Source organism: Notechis scutatus, chromosome 1 (assembly GCF_049901735.1).
Source record: "Notechis scutatus isolate UNSWTSFEM ecotype Mainland chromosome 1, rNotScu1.2, whole genome shotgun sequence".
Lineage (NCBI taxonomy): Eukaryota > Metazoa > Chordata > Lepidosauria > Squamata > Elapidae > Notechis > Notechis scutatus.
Window position 1 is genome coordinate 327,006,127 of NC_142009.1, and position 12,864 is coordinate 327,018,990.

The following is a 12,864-nucleotide window of genomic DNA, read 5'->3' on the forward strand; positions in this document are numbered from 1 at the left end:
CAGACTATCTTGGTTTGTGTTTGAAGACTTTTTGCTTGGAATATTTCTTGGCAATTTAATCTAGTGGTTTTGGCAGCCTTGCACAACCTTGGCAAGGCTCGTTCTTATCAGAGACAATTAGTTTTAATACCATTTTAACCGTGAATTAATGGAATTTGTAGAGAAGCATTAAAAGGTTTTGCTTTTATCTCTGGTGTTTGTTTACTTGGAACAAGGTTTGGGTCAGAACAGTGGCTGAAAACAGAGTCTGGGAAGGCCGTGGGCGGCCCTCCCGAGCTCCGTTTTCGCTGGCAGAGGCACCGTGGGCCGGTCCTTTGCTGTTTCCAGGGCAGTTGTGCAGGCCAGATCTAAGCCGGATCTAGCCCAGGGGCCTTCAGTGTGACACCCCTGATTTATATTAGTCAAACAAAAAGAAGAATTATCCATTGTGGAAAATTCAGTGGGAGTGTGGAAACCTTGGCCTTTACTAGATATGCCCCCATATTACCTGGTCATTGGCCTATTTTCAATTAACTTTATGTTTTGCAGAGGTTGGTATTTGGATATTGAGATGGGAAGCATATATATTTTACAAACACACATTTCCAAGGTGGGAAAGTCAATCATATCACCTTGACTTGGATTCATATAAAGCATCTCCCTGATTCAAAAACAAGAATCAGGCCCTTCTCTTTTCTAAGTACTTCTCACTTTAAAAAAGCATTAAATGAATATAAAAATGGGTTTTTGTATTCTTTTTAAACATTGCCTCTTATGTTTCCTTACATATTTAAATTACATTGTTTTTAAACTTGGGTACTTCATTTGAACCCAGTGGCTTATTATTGGTCCCTTCCAGAAAGGGACATGGATCCCAACTCCTTCTTCCTTTCTTATTACAATTATTTCTGTATTTTACTCTGTGCTGTGAGGTTTGCAATTCCTTGAGATGAGGTTCTTTTGCTAACAAGACCTGGACAGGTGGAAAAATAAGAAATTGGGTAATGTCTAGTTCAGTGAAAAGGACTAAGGAAAGCACAAAAACTGTCTTCCAATATTTAGAAAAGCTGTGGTGACGCAGTGGTTAGAATGCACTATTGCAAGCTAGTTCTACTGACTTCTGATTGCCAGCAGTTTGGCAGTTCGATTCTCCCTGGCTCAAGGTTGACTCAGCCTTCCATCCTTCTGAGGTGGGTAAAATGAGGACCCAGATTGTTGGCAGCAATATGCTGATTCTGTGAACCACTTAGAGAGGCTGTAAAAGCATTATGAAGCGATATATGTCTAAGTGCTATTTGAGGGGCTGCTACAAAGAAGAGGGGGTCCGCTTATTCTCCAAAGCACCTGAAGGCAGAACCAGAAGCAACGGATAGAAACTAATCAAGAAGAAAACCAACCTAGAAATAAAGAGAAATTTCTTGACAGAACAATTAATCAATGGAATATGGCTTGCCTCCAGAAGTTGTGGAGGGTTTTAAGAAGAGATTGTCTGGAATGGTATAGGGTTAGAATAGCAGAATTGTTCTTCTGGTAAGAGTTGGAAGGGACCTTGGAAATCTTCTAGTCCAACCCTATACCATTTCAGACAAATGGTTGTCCAATCTATTCTTAAAAACCTCCAATTGGAGCATCCACAACTTCTGGAGGCAAGTTGTTCCATTGATTAATTGTGTCTTTTTCTTCAATAGGGGGGTTGGACTAGAAGACCTTCAAGGTCTCTTCCAACTTGTTTATTCTGTTAATTTTGCAAACAGTCTTTGAACACTTATCACCTTTCCTACCTTTTTAATTCTGTGTGTATCTGCCTGAAACATACTTCAGTTTAATCACCCCCACCAGTTCCAGAAAACACAGCTGATATTATTCTGAAAGAGCCGGATGGAAAGGAAGAAGTAAAGCATTAGCAGAGCAAAATTTGCAGTATTGCCAGCCTTGAAAAGAATAGGTAGCACTTTAATGTTTTTCGTAGTTGCGTTAAGCATCTTACTTCCACCGCCAGCCTCAATCCTGCAACGTAATCACATTGGAATATTTTTTATTAGAAAACAAACTCTAAATGAGAGTTATGAATATTCATTAGGAGTGGAGATTAATATGCATAATTATGCAAATTAGACAGCAATTAAACACCAATTCTCCGGGGAAATGATTAACACAAAAGGCTTCGGAATGGAAGCATGTAATTTTGAAAGAAATTTCTGGTTAAATGAACAGTAGGGAGAGGGAAGGAGAGAAAAAGATGGTGTGTTTCCCATAATAATATGCTTTTAAAAAATACACGTATACAAACATAGTAGAGTTGGACTTCAAAGCCTCCTTGCGATGATGGAGCTGTAGTTACTATCTGAGCATAAGATGAAATTAAAGGAATCGTTCTAAGAGGGTCACCGTCTCCAAATGAAGCTGGTTTGCCATCTTGGTCTTGGCTGATTTCCAGATCTCTCACTCCAGCATTAGTCAAGGAGTGGAAAGATCCTATTGGAAGCAAAAAAATACCCATTGGACCCACAAAACATTCCCTGCTCGTAATATTTTGGACGTGGAAGGGGACGGTCTTGTTCCAGACATGGTTTGATTTGCAATCATATCAAAGCAGAGGTGAAGTGCAGGAAATCAATAAATCCTGGCAGTTCAAATGAATATACAGGTTTATTGTACGCTAAAGCTTTATACAAGAATCTGAACTACTAAAGCAAATTGGTGGTAGGTAAGAGTCAGTGGAATCCAAGGAGGGCTGGACTTAGATCTCTTGTGAGCATGAAGGGATTTGAGACTGATAACACGTTTGCCCCCCCCCTCCTTCCCTGGGGCTCAGCCTGGTCATCTCCTACAATAGGACTAAAATAGTCTTGTGACCTGTTAAAAAATTCCTGAAGCTGTTCAGTGGTAGGAGACCAGCATAGAATTGCCATCCTATTTTGTAGGGACTTTGCTTATATATATTTATTTATCTGCAAAATTCACCCTGCTCCCATACAAAAACACTTGGCAGCTTGAGAAAGGAGGGGCTGCTCTAGTCTGAGAGTAAAAATAGTGGAATAGCTTCTTCAAAAGGAGGTTAGCTCATCTTAAGCCATCTTCCTTTGCAGGGAAGCCAGGAGTACATTCTTGATTCTTCTTGTATTTTGTCAGTATTTGAGTTGGACCTTCCCCAACTTGGCAGCCTCAAGATGCATCGGGGCTAAAATTCCCAGAATTTTCAGTTGGAATGGACAATTCATAGTGTTCATGAATGTATATAATACTACAGTGAGATCTAGCAAGCTTCTCCCAAGCAGATGTCCATAACCATTTCCCAGAGTCTGTAATCTGCAGCTGTGCTGCTACTTCCATAACAAACACCAGGAATTAAATTTCTATGTAGTTGAGAAATAAAGAGGTCTATTTTGCTACAACATTTCTTCAGACTTCGGCGGTTTGCTTTTTGGGGTCCTCATTCCATATCTGGGAGCAGGTAAAGTTCAGTCAGTCCTGAAATGGGATGGAGATGTCAACAAAAGAGAAAAGTCCTTCTTGATGATAACGAATCTATGACATCACAGCACGGCCACCTCAGTGCAGCCATCTTGCCGCGGCCATGTCGCAATGGCCACTGAGCATGGCTACCTCGGTGCTACCATCTCTGCAGGACAAATTGCCAGCCTGCTGGAAGTGGCCAGTTACAACGTTGTGGTCGACTAAGGGAGGTGCCATGTAAGGCCACATCAAGTTGTCTCATGGAGAGTTTCCCATGGTGATTTGTCCCGTGCTGAGATGGTGGCACCAAGGTGGCCATGCTGAGATAGCTGTGGTGACATGGCCGTGGCAAGGTGGCAATGGCAAGGTGGCATTCTGGACCACTTACGGCTTCTTCTAGAATGGGGTCTCCAAATTTGGCAACTTTAGAACTTGTGGACTTCAACTTCCAGAATTCCTCAGCCAGCCTTGGGAATTCTGGGAGTTGAAGTCCACAAGTCTTAAAGTTGCCAAGTTTGGAGACCCCTGTTCTAGAACATAAATGGTGGACCAATTAGAAAGAAAGAAAAAAAATTGATTCCATTAACTGTCTCCTTCCCACTCACCCCCCCTTCATAATTTGAGCATACTGAATTTTCCCACCTCCTTTCCTGTAATGTTCCTCTGGCCAAAGCAGCTTTGGGGAAGGTAAGTTATGTGTATTACAACTCCCTTGAGGTGTTACACATATTAAATAAAATTTGCCCTCTCACAATTTTGCCAAACATATCAACTGAGGCTCCTTTGAAGCTGAAGCTGTGTGGAAAATTTGCAAAACAGGAAAAGTCAGTGTTGGTTTGGTATTTTCATCCACATATTTTTATGTTTGTGAAAGGAAGAGTTAACTTTGAGAGAGTCTGTCTTTTGAAGAACCTGTAGATTAAAGTAATCTTTGTTTTTTTCTCCCCCTCTTTCCCCGGAAGGTTTGGATGAGCGACCGACCTCAGGTTCTTGGGCAACAGGAGATCAGAACAACTCCACGTTTGACCAAGTCAGGGTAAGGATCACTGCAAGATCTGTTCACTGCAAGATCCAAATGGATATTTGGGGATTTGTCCACACACGTGTCTTTTGAGATGGGAAAGTGAACTACTCTAATTCCCTTTTTTTCTGAAAAGTAGTTTTCCTCTCACCTTAATTCTTCCTGAGCTATTTAATTTTGAGGAATCAGATCTGTAATTTTAAGGAATTATTTTCTGAGAGCATCCTGTCACATGTCCTATAGAAAACCATTACATAAGCAGGAGGTGAAAGCAACATTTTTTTTTCTTGTATATGCTTAGCCGGATCATGTTTGAAAGATAATTTTTACCTTACTCTTTAGCTCCTAAAGCTCCCAGACCTGCTTGCATACAATAATGTAGAATCAGTGCTGCTTATTCAGCTTACAGTCTAATTCAGAAAGAAAAAGGGATGAAGAAAGAAGAGGAAATGACAGGCTTAAGAATCAATTCTTAAAGTTCTATCGCAGTTCAACTTAAGTTCAGATCATAAAATGATCTGCTGGAATAGAAAGTAGTTGAGAGCCTGAAGGAATTGGTATTTTAACAAAGTTGAGGTTTATTCCATGGAGCCTAATGGAATGGCTGATATACACCAAGAGATTGTCCATGAGATTAAGGTTCTGTTTAGCTATCTGAGTTAATTGTTTGGTCATCTTGTTTTTGAGTCTGATCTGTCTTCCTTCCAACATTAATCATCCTTTTTTTTAAAACTACATTTGATTTATTTTCTTTCCCACGATGGTGAAGGTAATTGTTTCTCCGGAACCTTCCCTGTTCCGGAGAGTACCATATTTATTTAGTTGTGGAATTTAGAAGCCACCCGTCTAACTCTAAGGTGGATTTCATCTTTTATGATGATGGAGACTTTTTGTATGTGCTGAAGTTTGTGATTTCCTCACTTCCCTTTCCTTAGGAAGTATGTTTACTTATTTAACTTCTGTACCACTTCAGCCAAAACCCAGTCTGGTGTAGTGCTTAAGGCATCAGGATAGAAACCGGGAGACCGTGAATCCTACTCCCGCAACTTGGGCAAGAAGCCAACTGGTTGACCTTGGGCTAGTCATTCTCCCTCAGCCTAGGAAAGAGGCAATGGCAAAACACTTCTGGAAAAACCTTGCCAATAAAACTTCAGGGACTTGTCCAGGCAGTCTTTGAGAATCGGGTATGATTGAACAGAAGAAGAAAAAAGCTTGGAAAATGAGAGCATATAGAAACAGTTCTATAGTCATTTCGAGTTGGTTTAATCCATCCCAAGATAGCTGGCCTTTATAAGAGCCGATTAAATTGAATTTTAAAGGTGTACTTTGATTTGGAAATGGTTTTGGGATGCCCTTAGTCTTGTTGATTGAGAAAGGTGTGGGTAGCTATGTGCTTCATGACTTTGTGCATATGGATACTACTTTTTTTCTTCTCCTTATAGCAGGGTTATGGCGAAGGTTCACACTACAGTGAACACAGGGACCTGCCATCCCATAACAGCATATCTTCGTCATCATTCCTGGGGTCTGGAATAGTAGGTAAGTGTCCTTGCTTGGAGCAAGTCTTGACATTGTAAAATTCGGCTCGTTCTGGAGCCCTAGCCACCTGCAAGATGAATGCTGTATCTGATGGGGACTGGTCCTGTTTGATTTTAGTTAGAAAGATGGATGAGAGCAGAATTTACCCTGCTTTTTTCCTGGTCATCTCATCCGCCTTTCTGATGAGACTTTCTTGACCATCTTGGTTGTTAGTCTTTGTTTGGCTTGTCCCTCGGCCATCACCATTTCCTGATTCCCTTGTGTTGTGTATGGGGAAAAATGGGAAAAGTCGATCTTGCTGTGAATCAAGAGAATCCTTACCCTCATAGGAATTATTGAAGGGCTATTTAACAACAGTGAATTTTCCTGGCTGCCCCCAGTTCAATGGAACCAGCAGCATCGCTTTTCTTGCAAGGCCATTTCTGAAGGTGAGGGGGGTCCTTGATGCTATCTGGTTGTTTTCTTGAAAATGCTTCACTACCCAGACTAGGTATCATCAACAGTGATGATGTTACAGATAAGTCCTCGAATTGTGATCCCAATTGAGCCCAACATTTCTGTTGCTAAGTGAGACATTTGTTGTGAGTTTTGCCCCATTTTACGAATTTTCTTGCCAAAGTTGTTAAATGAATCATTGCAGGTGTTTAGTTAGTAAGACGGTTGTTAAGGGAATCCGACTTCCCCGTTGACTTTGCTCCTCAGAAGGTCGCAAAATGGGATCGCATGACCCTAGGACTGTGATGGTGAACCTATGGCACGCGTGCCACAGGTGGCACGCCGAGCCATTTGTGCCAGCATGCGAGCTGCAGACAAACTTGCCTCATAGCTGATTTTCGGCGGGTTTGAGGCCTTTTTCGGCCTCCCAAAGTCTTGAGGAAGGCTTCTGCAGGCTTTGCAGGCCGAAAACTAGCCGTGTTTTGTCACTTCCTGTTTTTCCGAAAATACCGAAAATACCGGAAGTGGCGAAATGGGGCTAGTTTTCGGCCTGCAAAGCCTGCAGAAGCCTTCCTCGAGCCTTTGGAAGGCCGAAAAAGGCCTCAAACCCGCTGAAAATCAGCTGTAAGGTGCAGTGCAGGTAAGGGGGCGTCGGGGTGGGTGGGTGGGGATTACACACGCATGTGTAGGGGGCATGGGGGGCACATTGCCTTCTGGGTGCTGGCACGCAAGCGTGAGCATGCAAGCGCGTGCACAATTTTTGGCACAGGGAGCCCAAAAAGGTTAGCCACCACTGGCCTAGGACACTGCAACCATCGTAATGCTGCAATGGTCGTAACCATGAAAAATGGTCATAAGCCACATTTTTCAGTGCTGCTGTAACTTCGAACAGTCACTAAACAAACGGTTGCAAGTAGAGGATTACCTGTACCAAGTTTAGGTAATGAAACGTCTGCAGGAAAACAAGTTCATACACCACCAAGGATCCCTCATTTCAACCCTGGGCTAGAAACATTCTCCTTGGGAAGGGGTGCTTGTACATGTAAGGCCACATGGCTCACATTTTTGAGGTACTCTTAAGAGGCCCCCCTCCCCCACACCTCCTGAGAGTATTTTGTGAATTAATCAACAGTAAGGGAGAAAAGCAGAAAGGTTGATGGGAATTATTTAACTGTTAGGAAGGAAACCAAACCGCCTGAGTAGATCTCTTTCAGGTAATTATTTCTAGCAATTAACTCCTTTTCAGGGCTAAGCTTGCTAATCTAGCCAGCATTGTAACTGGTGTGCATCCTGGACAATGGTTTTTAATCGGTTCACAGTCTTCCGCTCCGCCCTCCCAACTGCCTTTAATCTCAACATGTTATCTTTCCTCCTCTGTTCCCTTGCTAGGAATTATATACTTAATAGAATGATTGGTTTTGAAAATCCCATTTTTCTTCCAAATGCCATAGTGAGGAGGGGAAACCCTTTGTGTTCCTTGAACCAGACCCTGAAATATCCACATATTCGTGTTTGGCCACCAGCTGAGACATGTTGGCCATTTGGAGGGTAGGGGGGGTACACAAATTAATATGGCATCTTTCTCCTGAATGCCAATCTCGCTGCCCTGGGGTGGCCTGGCATTTTTTTCTGGAACTTAATCCTCTGAACCAGGAGCTGTGAGGGTGTTCTGGCCAAGGTTCCTGAAATGTTGGGTTTTGCTCGGGCCTAGGATTACATTCGGAGGTGGTATTCAGCAGGTTCTGATCAATTCTGGAGAACCGGTAGCGGAAATTTTGAGTAATTCGGAGAACCGGCAAATACCAACTCTGACTGGCCCCACCTCCATCTCTTCTCTGCCTCCCGAGTCCCAGCTGATCAGCTGGGTCTCTTTGGTTGCCCTGCACAGGAGAACGGATCTGGAAAGCAGGTTAGTGGGGTGTGGAGGGAATGGGGATTTTGCAGTAACCTTCCCCTGCCACGTCCACCAAGCCACGCCCACAGAACCTTTAGTTAAAAAAAAAAATTGAATCCCGTCACTGATTACATTGGCTGTGACCTGACAATGCTAAGCCAGGATTTGTTAAAACCATTGTGTGTTGAAACATCCAGAGAGTGTTCATTTACATAGCATGGGTAAAACAACAATAGATAGGTTCATTGATCTTGGAAAGTCAACTTCCAACCAAATATCATTTTGTGCAGATATGCCAATGAATGCCAACCATAGTTAAACATACTTTTTTTAAAAAAAAATCCCCACAGGTAAGGTACTGTGGCTTCTCTCCCTCTCTGACTAAGAGCTAACAAATCTGTATCTTTGCATATTCATCCTGTCGTGTGAGCAACAAACTAGGCAGAGCAACGAGTGACAAACTAGGCAAAGCAAGCTAACCATCGTTTCCATGATACATTGAAAGTGAAGGCAACCAAACCATAGTTATTGCTAAGCCAAATTAAGCTTGTTTGGATTGTGATTCTACTTCTGCTGGAGTTAAGCCCCAAAGTTCACAATCGTCAAAAAGTTCACAATTGTATATCTGCACAAGGCCTATATGATGAGTAAATGTGAAATTCTGAATTTCTCCAACCTACTAATTGGATTAATTGCCTTCTCTCCTCCCCGCCCCCTCCAGGCAATCTGTCTCCTTATTAGCAATTCTTAACCCTTTCGGAAACAGGCGTCCTTTAGAGATGCAATCAAAATTCAACATCACCTCCTTCCTGCTCAGGCAACCTGCTTTCCAAGGGAGAATATATTAGTTCCATGCATAGAACCAGACATGCGTTCTGTTTCATATGTGCTTCTACTGACCACCCTTATAGCAGTGTAGATTTCATCATACTTTCCTGAAGTAGCAGTGATGCTTTTAAAATTAAATGGGCAGATCTAAGAGTTAAGGGGGAGGGAGAGGGAGAAAGGTCCTGGGATTGTACCAGTTATCCGATAGGGTGGGAGCTCCTGGGACTGAAGCCATTATCTCTTCGGGCATTTTGATAGTATTAACCATCTTACTTGAAATCAAGCAATAACAGATACATGATTGCTATTATAATAGCTGGCACTTGAAAACATACCAGCTTTTAATATACAAGCAGTCCTCAACTTATGACCATCATTGACCCCCAAAATTTCCATTACTAAGCAATGGAAATTGCAAAGTAGCTACTTGAGTTTTGCCCTATTTTACGATCTCTCTTGCCATAGTTAAGGCAGGGGTGTCAAACTCATGTCATCATGGCAGCGTCACGTGACATATTGGGACTCCCCCCCCCCTTTGCTAAACTGGGTGTAGGCGTGGCCAGCGCGTGATGCATCCGCCCCGAAAGCCGGGAGTTTGACAGCCCTGTGTTAAGGGAATCACTGCGGTTGTTCAGTTAGTAACAAGGTTGGTACGTGAATCTGGCTTCCCTGTTGATTTTGCTTGTTCAGAAGGTGAAAATTCAAAATGCCAAGCCTTTGGATTTTGATCACGTGACCATGGGGACACTGCAACGGTCGTGAGTGTGGGAAAATGGCCATAGGTCGCTTTTTTTCATTGCCATAGCAACTTCAAACAATTCCTAAACGAATGGTTGTAAGTCGAGGACTACCTGTATTACAAAATGAGGTGATTGCAGGGGGCAAGGAAGGAAAGATGGCTGCACTTCTCTTCTCCCCACCAGCCTCACGTCATGTCTAAGCAGCAGCCCTGATTTGAAGGCATCCGTGTGTAAAAACTCCCAGTAGGCTGAACAAATTGCCTGTGTGGAACACACCTGTTCTTCCCTGATGAAATCCATTGTCAAATGGAGAAAGATACCTTAAAGTCACTGGTGTGTCTCCCTTACTCTGCAGCTTTGCTTTAATTTGATTCACTGGTTGCTGCTCTGAATGTTCTTTGTGTATGTGTGCCTAGATGCATGCATGCGTGCTGCTAGGGCCATTATCTCAAGCGCATTGTACTAATGATTCAAGATTGTTGTGTGCCAAAATCAAGAAATCCTTGCCGGCAAAGCCTCATGGAATTTCCATCTTGACCATCTCTTTGCAACAATGACCCATCCATGACCTGCAATTTGTATATTAAATGGCCTTCACATGGTTCAGATTTCTTATTTAACCATGATTTGGTTGGTGTGCTAGACCTTTGTTATTTCCATTTCATTCGTATTTGAAAAATAAGTTTGTATTTTAATTTACTCCCAAAGGCTTTGAAAAAGAGTCATAGAGTCATAATGAGAGGATCTGACAACTTCCATTTAGCTTAGCTGTTTATCACCCCAGTCGTAAGGTTATTTTGACTGGTTTCCTTCCCTGTTTATGAATTTTCAAGAAAGTCTGCATAAAAATTTGCATGAATTTTGTCAATTTTTTCCTAATACTGTACAATCTACTTTTGCACAGAATTTTACAATAGTTGCATTCTTTGGAAGCCATTTCTCACTAAGAATTGGGTTTGCCCAAATCGGAATTCACAAAAGTACAGATTTGAGGGTATTATTGTTGTCTAGATGTATAGAACTTAGAGATGTAAGAAGTATATAAGCTTCAATTAAAATGTTTGCCGTGCAAATGTTGTTCCCTATTTCCAGCCAAAAAAAGAAACCAAGACCTAGTGGGCGTAGGTCGAAGGCAGATAATGAGTATCCCCTTCCCATTTTATAGCTCAAGGAATTCACCAAAATTGTATTTCTGAAATTTGGCTAAAAAAAGGTTTTAAAATGTAGAGCCGTGGTGTTGGAGTGGTTAAAATGCAGTATTGCAGGCTGTTTCTGCCAGCTGCCAGCAGTTTGATCCTGACCAGCTCAAAGTTGACTCAGGCTTCCATCCTTTCTAAGAAAAAATTTCCTGACAGAACAATTAATCACTGGAACAACTTGCCTCCAGAAGTTGTGAATGCTCTAACACTGGAAGTTTTTAAGAAGAGATTGGACAACTATTTATCTGAAATGGTATAGAGTTTCTGGCCTAAGCAGGGGGTTGGACTAGAACAGTGGTGGCCAACCAGTGGGCCAGGGACCACTGGTGATCCGCGAGAAAATTTTGATGGTCCACAGAGAAATGTCACCCTCAGAGCACCCCCCAAAGCAATTAATCCAGGCTGTGTGGGAACACAAGGCTGCGCCGCCCACATGGCCCACAGGAACACAAGGCCCTTGCATTGTGAACAACACAAGGTAGTGAGGGGAGGGGGGAAAGGGTGGACGGGCAGAACTTGCCCCACTCGCCCTACGTGCCTGGCCTGGCCACCAGGCTGCTTCTTTCCTCTTCTTTCTTCTGCTGCTTTTGGCTACACGCAAGGAAAGCGGCAAAAGTCTTTCTTTCTCTCCCTCAAACTCTGCCAGAAATGAGTCTTTGGGACCCTGCAAGGCATCCTGCTCCAAGTGGCTGCGTCGGCGCGACAAGTCTCACAAAGACTAATTTCTGGCGGAGTTTGGGGGAGAGAAAGAAAGACTTCTGCTGCTTCTGCTGCTTTCCTTGCATGAAGCCAAAAGTCTCTCTCTCCCCTGAGAACAGAGCTGGACACGGTATCCTGCGATCCCAAATAAAGAATGATCGATTGGTAGGAAAATGGGGTGGGGAATTTTCCTGCAGACTTTTTGGGGGATTTTCCCAGGGTCTCTGGTCCACGGGATTATGAGTTTGGTGGTCCCTGAGGTCCAAAAGATTGGCGACCCCTGGACTAGAAGACCTCCAAGGTCCCTTCCAACTCTGTTATTCTATTCTTTTATTCTTCTGAGGTTGGTAAAATGAGGATCCAGATTGTTGGGGGCAGTATGTTGGTTCTGTAAACCCCTTATAGAGGGCTGTAAAGCACTGTGAAGAGGTATATAAGTCTAAATGCTATTGCTATTGTTAAGGATACCGGTGGTCCTCAACTTACTAGTCATTTAACAAGTGTTCAAAGTTATGATGGATTTCAAAAAAGCTACTTACGACCCATCCTCAAAGTTACAACTGCCTCCTCCACACCCCCAGTTACATTATTCCATTTCAGGCACTTGACAACCGGCTCGCGTTTATGTCCAGTTGCAGCATATCATTGTCATATGGCTGCAATTTACGATATTTTTTGCCATTTTATAGCAGAAAATGGTTTTAAAAAACCCTCCTATTGGATGCACTCGATTTGCTTGGTTTGCTTACCGACTGCAATGACTTCACTTTACCACCATTGTAAAAATGGTCATAAAATTGAATTTGGTCACGTGGTTAACCTGCTTAACATCCGCAACAACTTACAACCAACATTCTGGGTTCAGTTGTGATTGTAAGTCGAGGTCTACCCTCTCCTTTATTCCTTTTTGCTAAAATACAAGGGCGGGGGGAATTACTGCATTGGAAGTGCTTGGTGCGTCTGTATTGTCTCACCCAAACAAGGTTTCACTCGTTGCAGGGACATCATCAAGATCTTATGTCCCTTGCATCACTCAGAACCCAAGGGGGAAATAATTAACATTAAATTGAAAAT

General features: G+C 42.7%; 1 protein-coding gene across 8 annotated transcripts in view; it reads left to right on the forward strand.

Annotated features, from left to right (window-relative positions):
- The window catches only part of TCF3 (transcription factor 3), a 123,477-nt gene that overhangs the window by 49,665 nt on the left and 60,948 nt on the right, over positions 1-12,864 (forward strand). For all 8 annotated transcript variants that reach the window (XM_087952626.1, XM_087952628.1, XM_087952630.1 and 5 more), the window contains exons 4-5: positions 4,398-4,471; positions 5,899-5,995. In XM_087952626.1, coding sequence (XP_087808752.1) covers positions 4,398-4,471; positions 5,899-5,995 — 171 coding nt within the window. The remainder of the gene's footprint in view (positions 1-4,397; positions 4,472-5,898; positions 5,996-12,864) is intronic.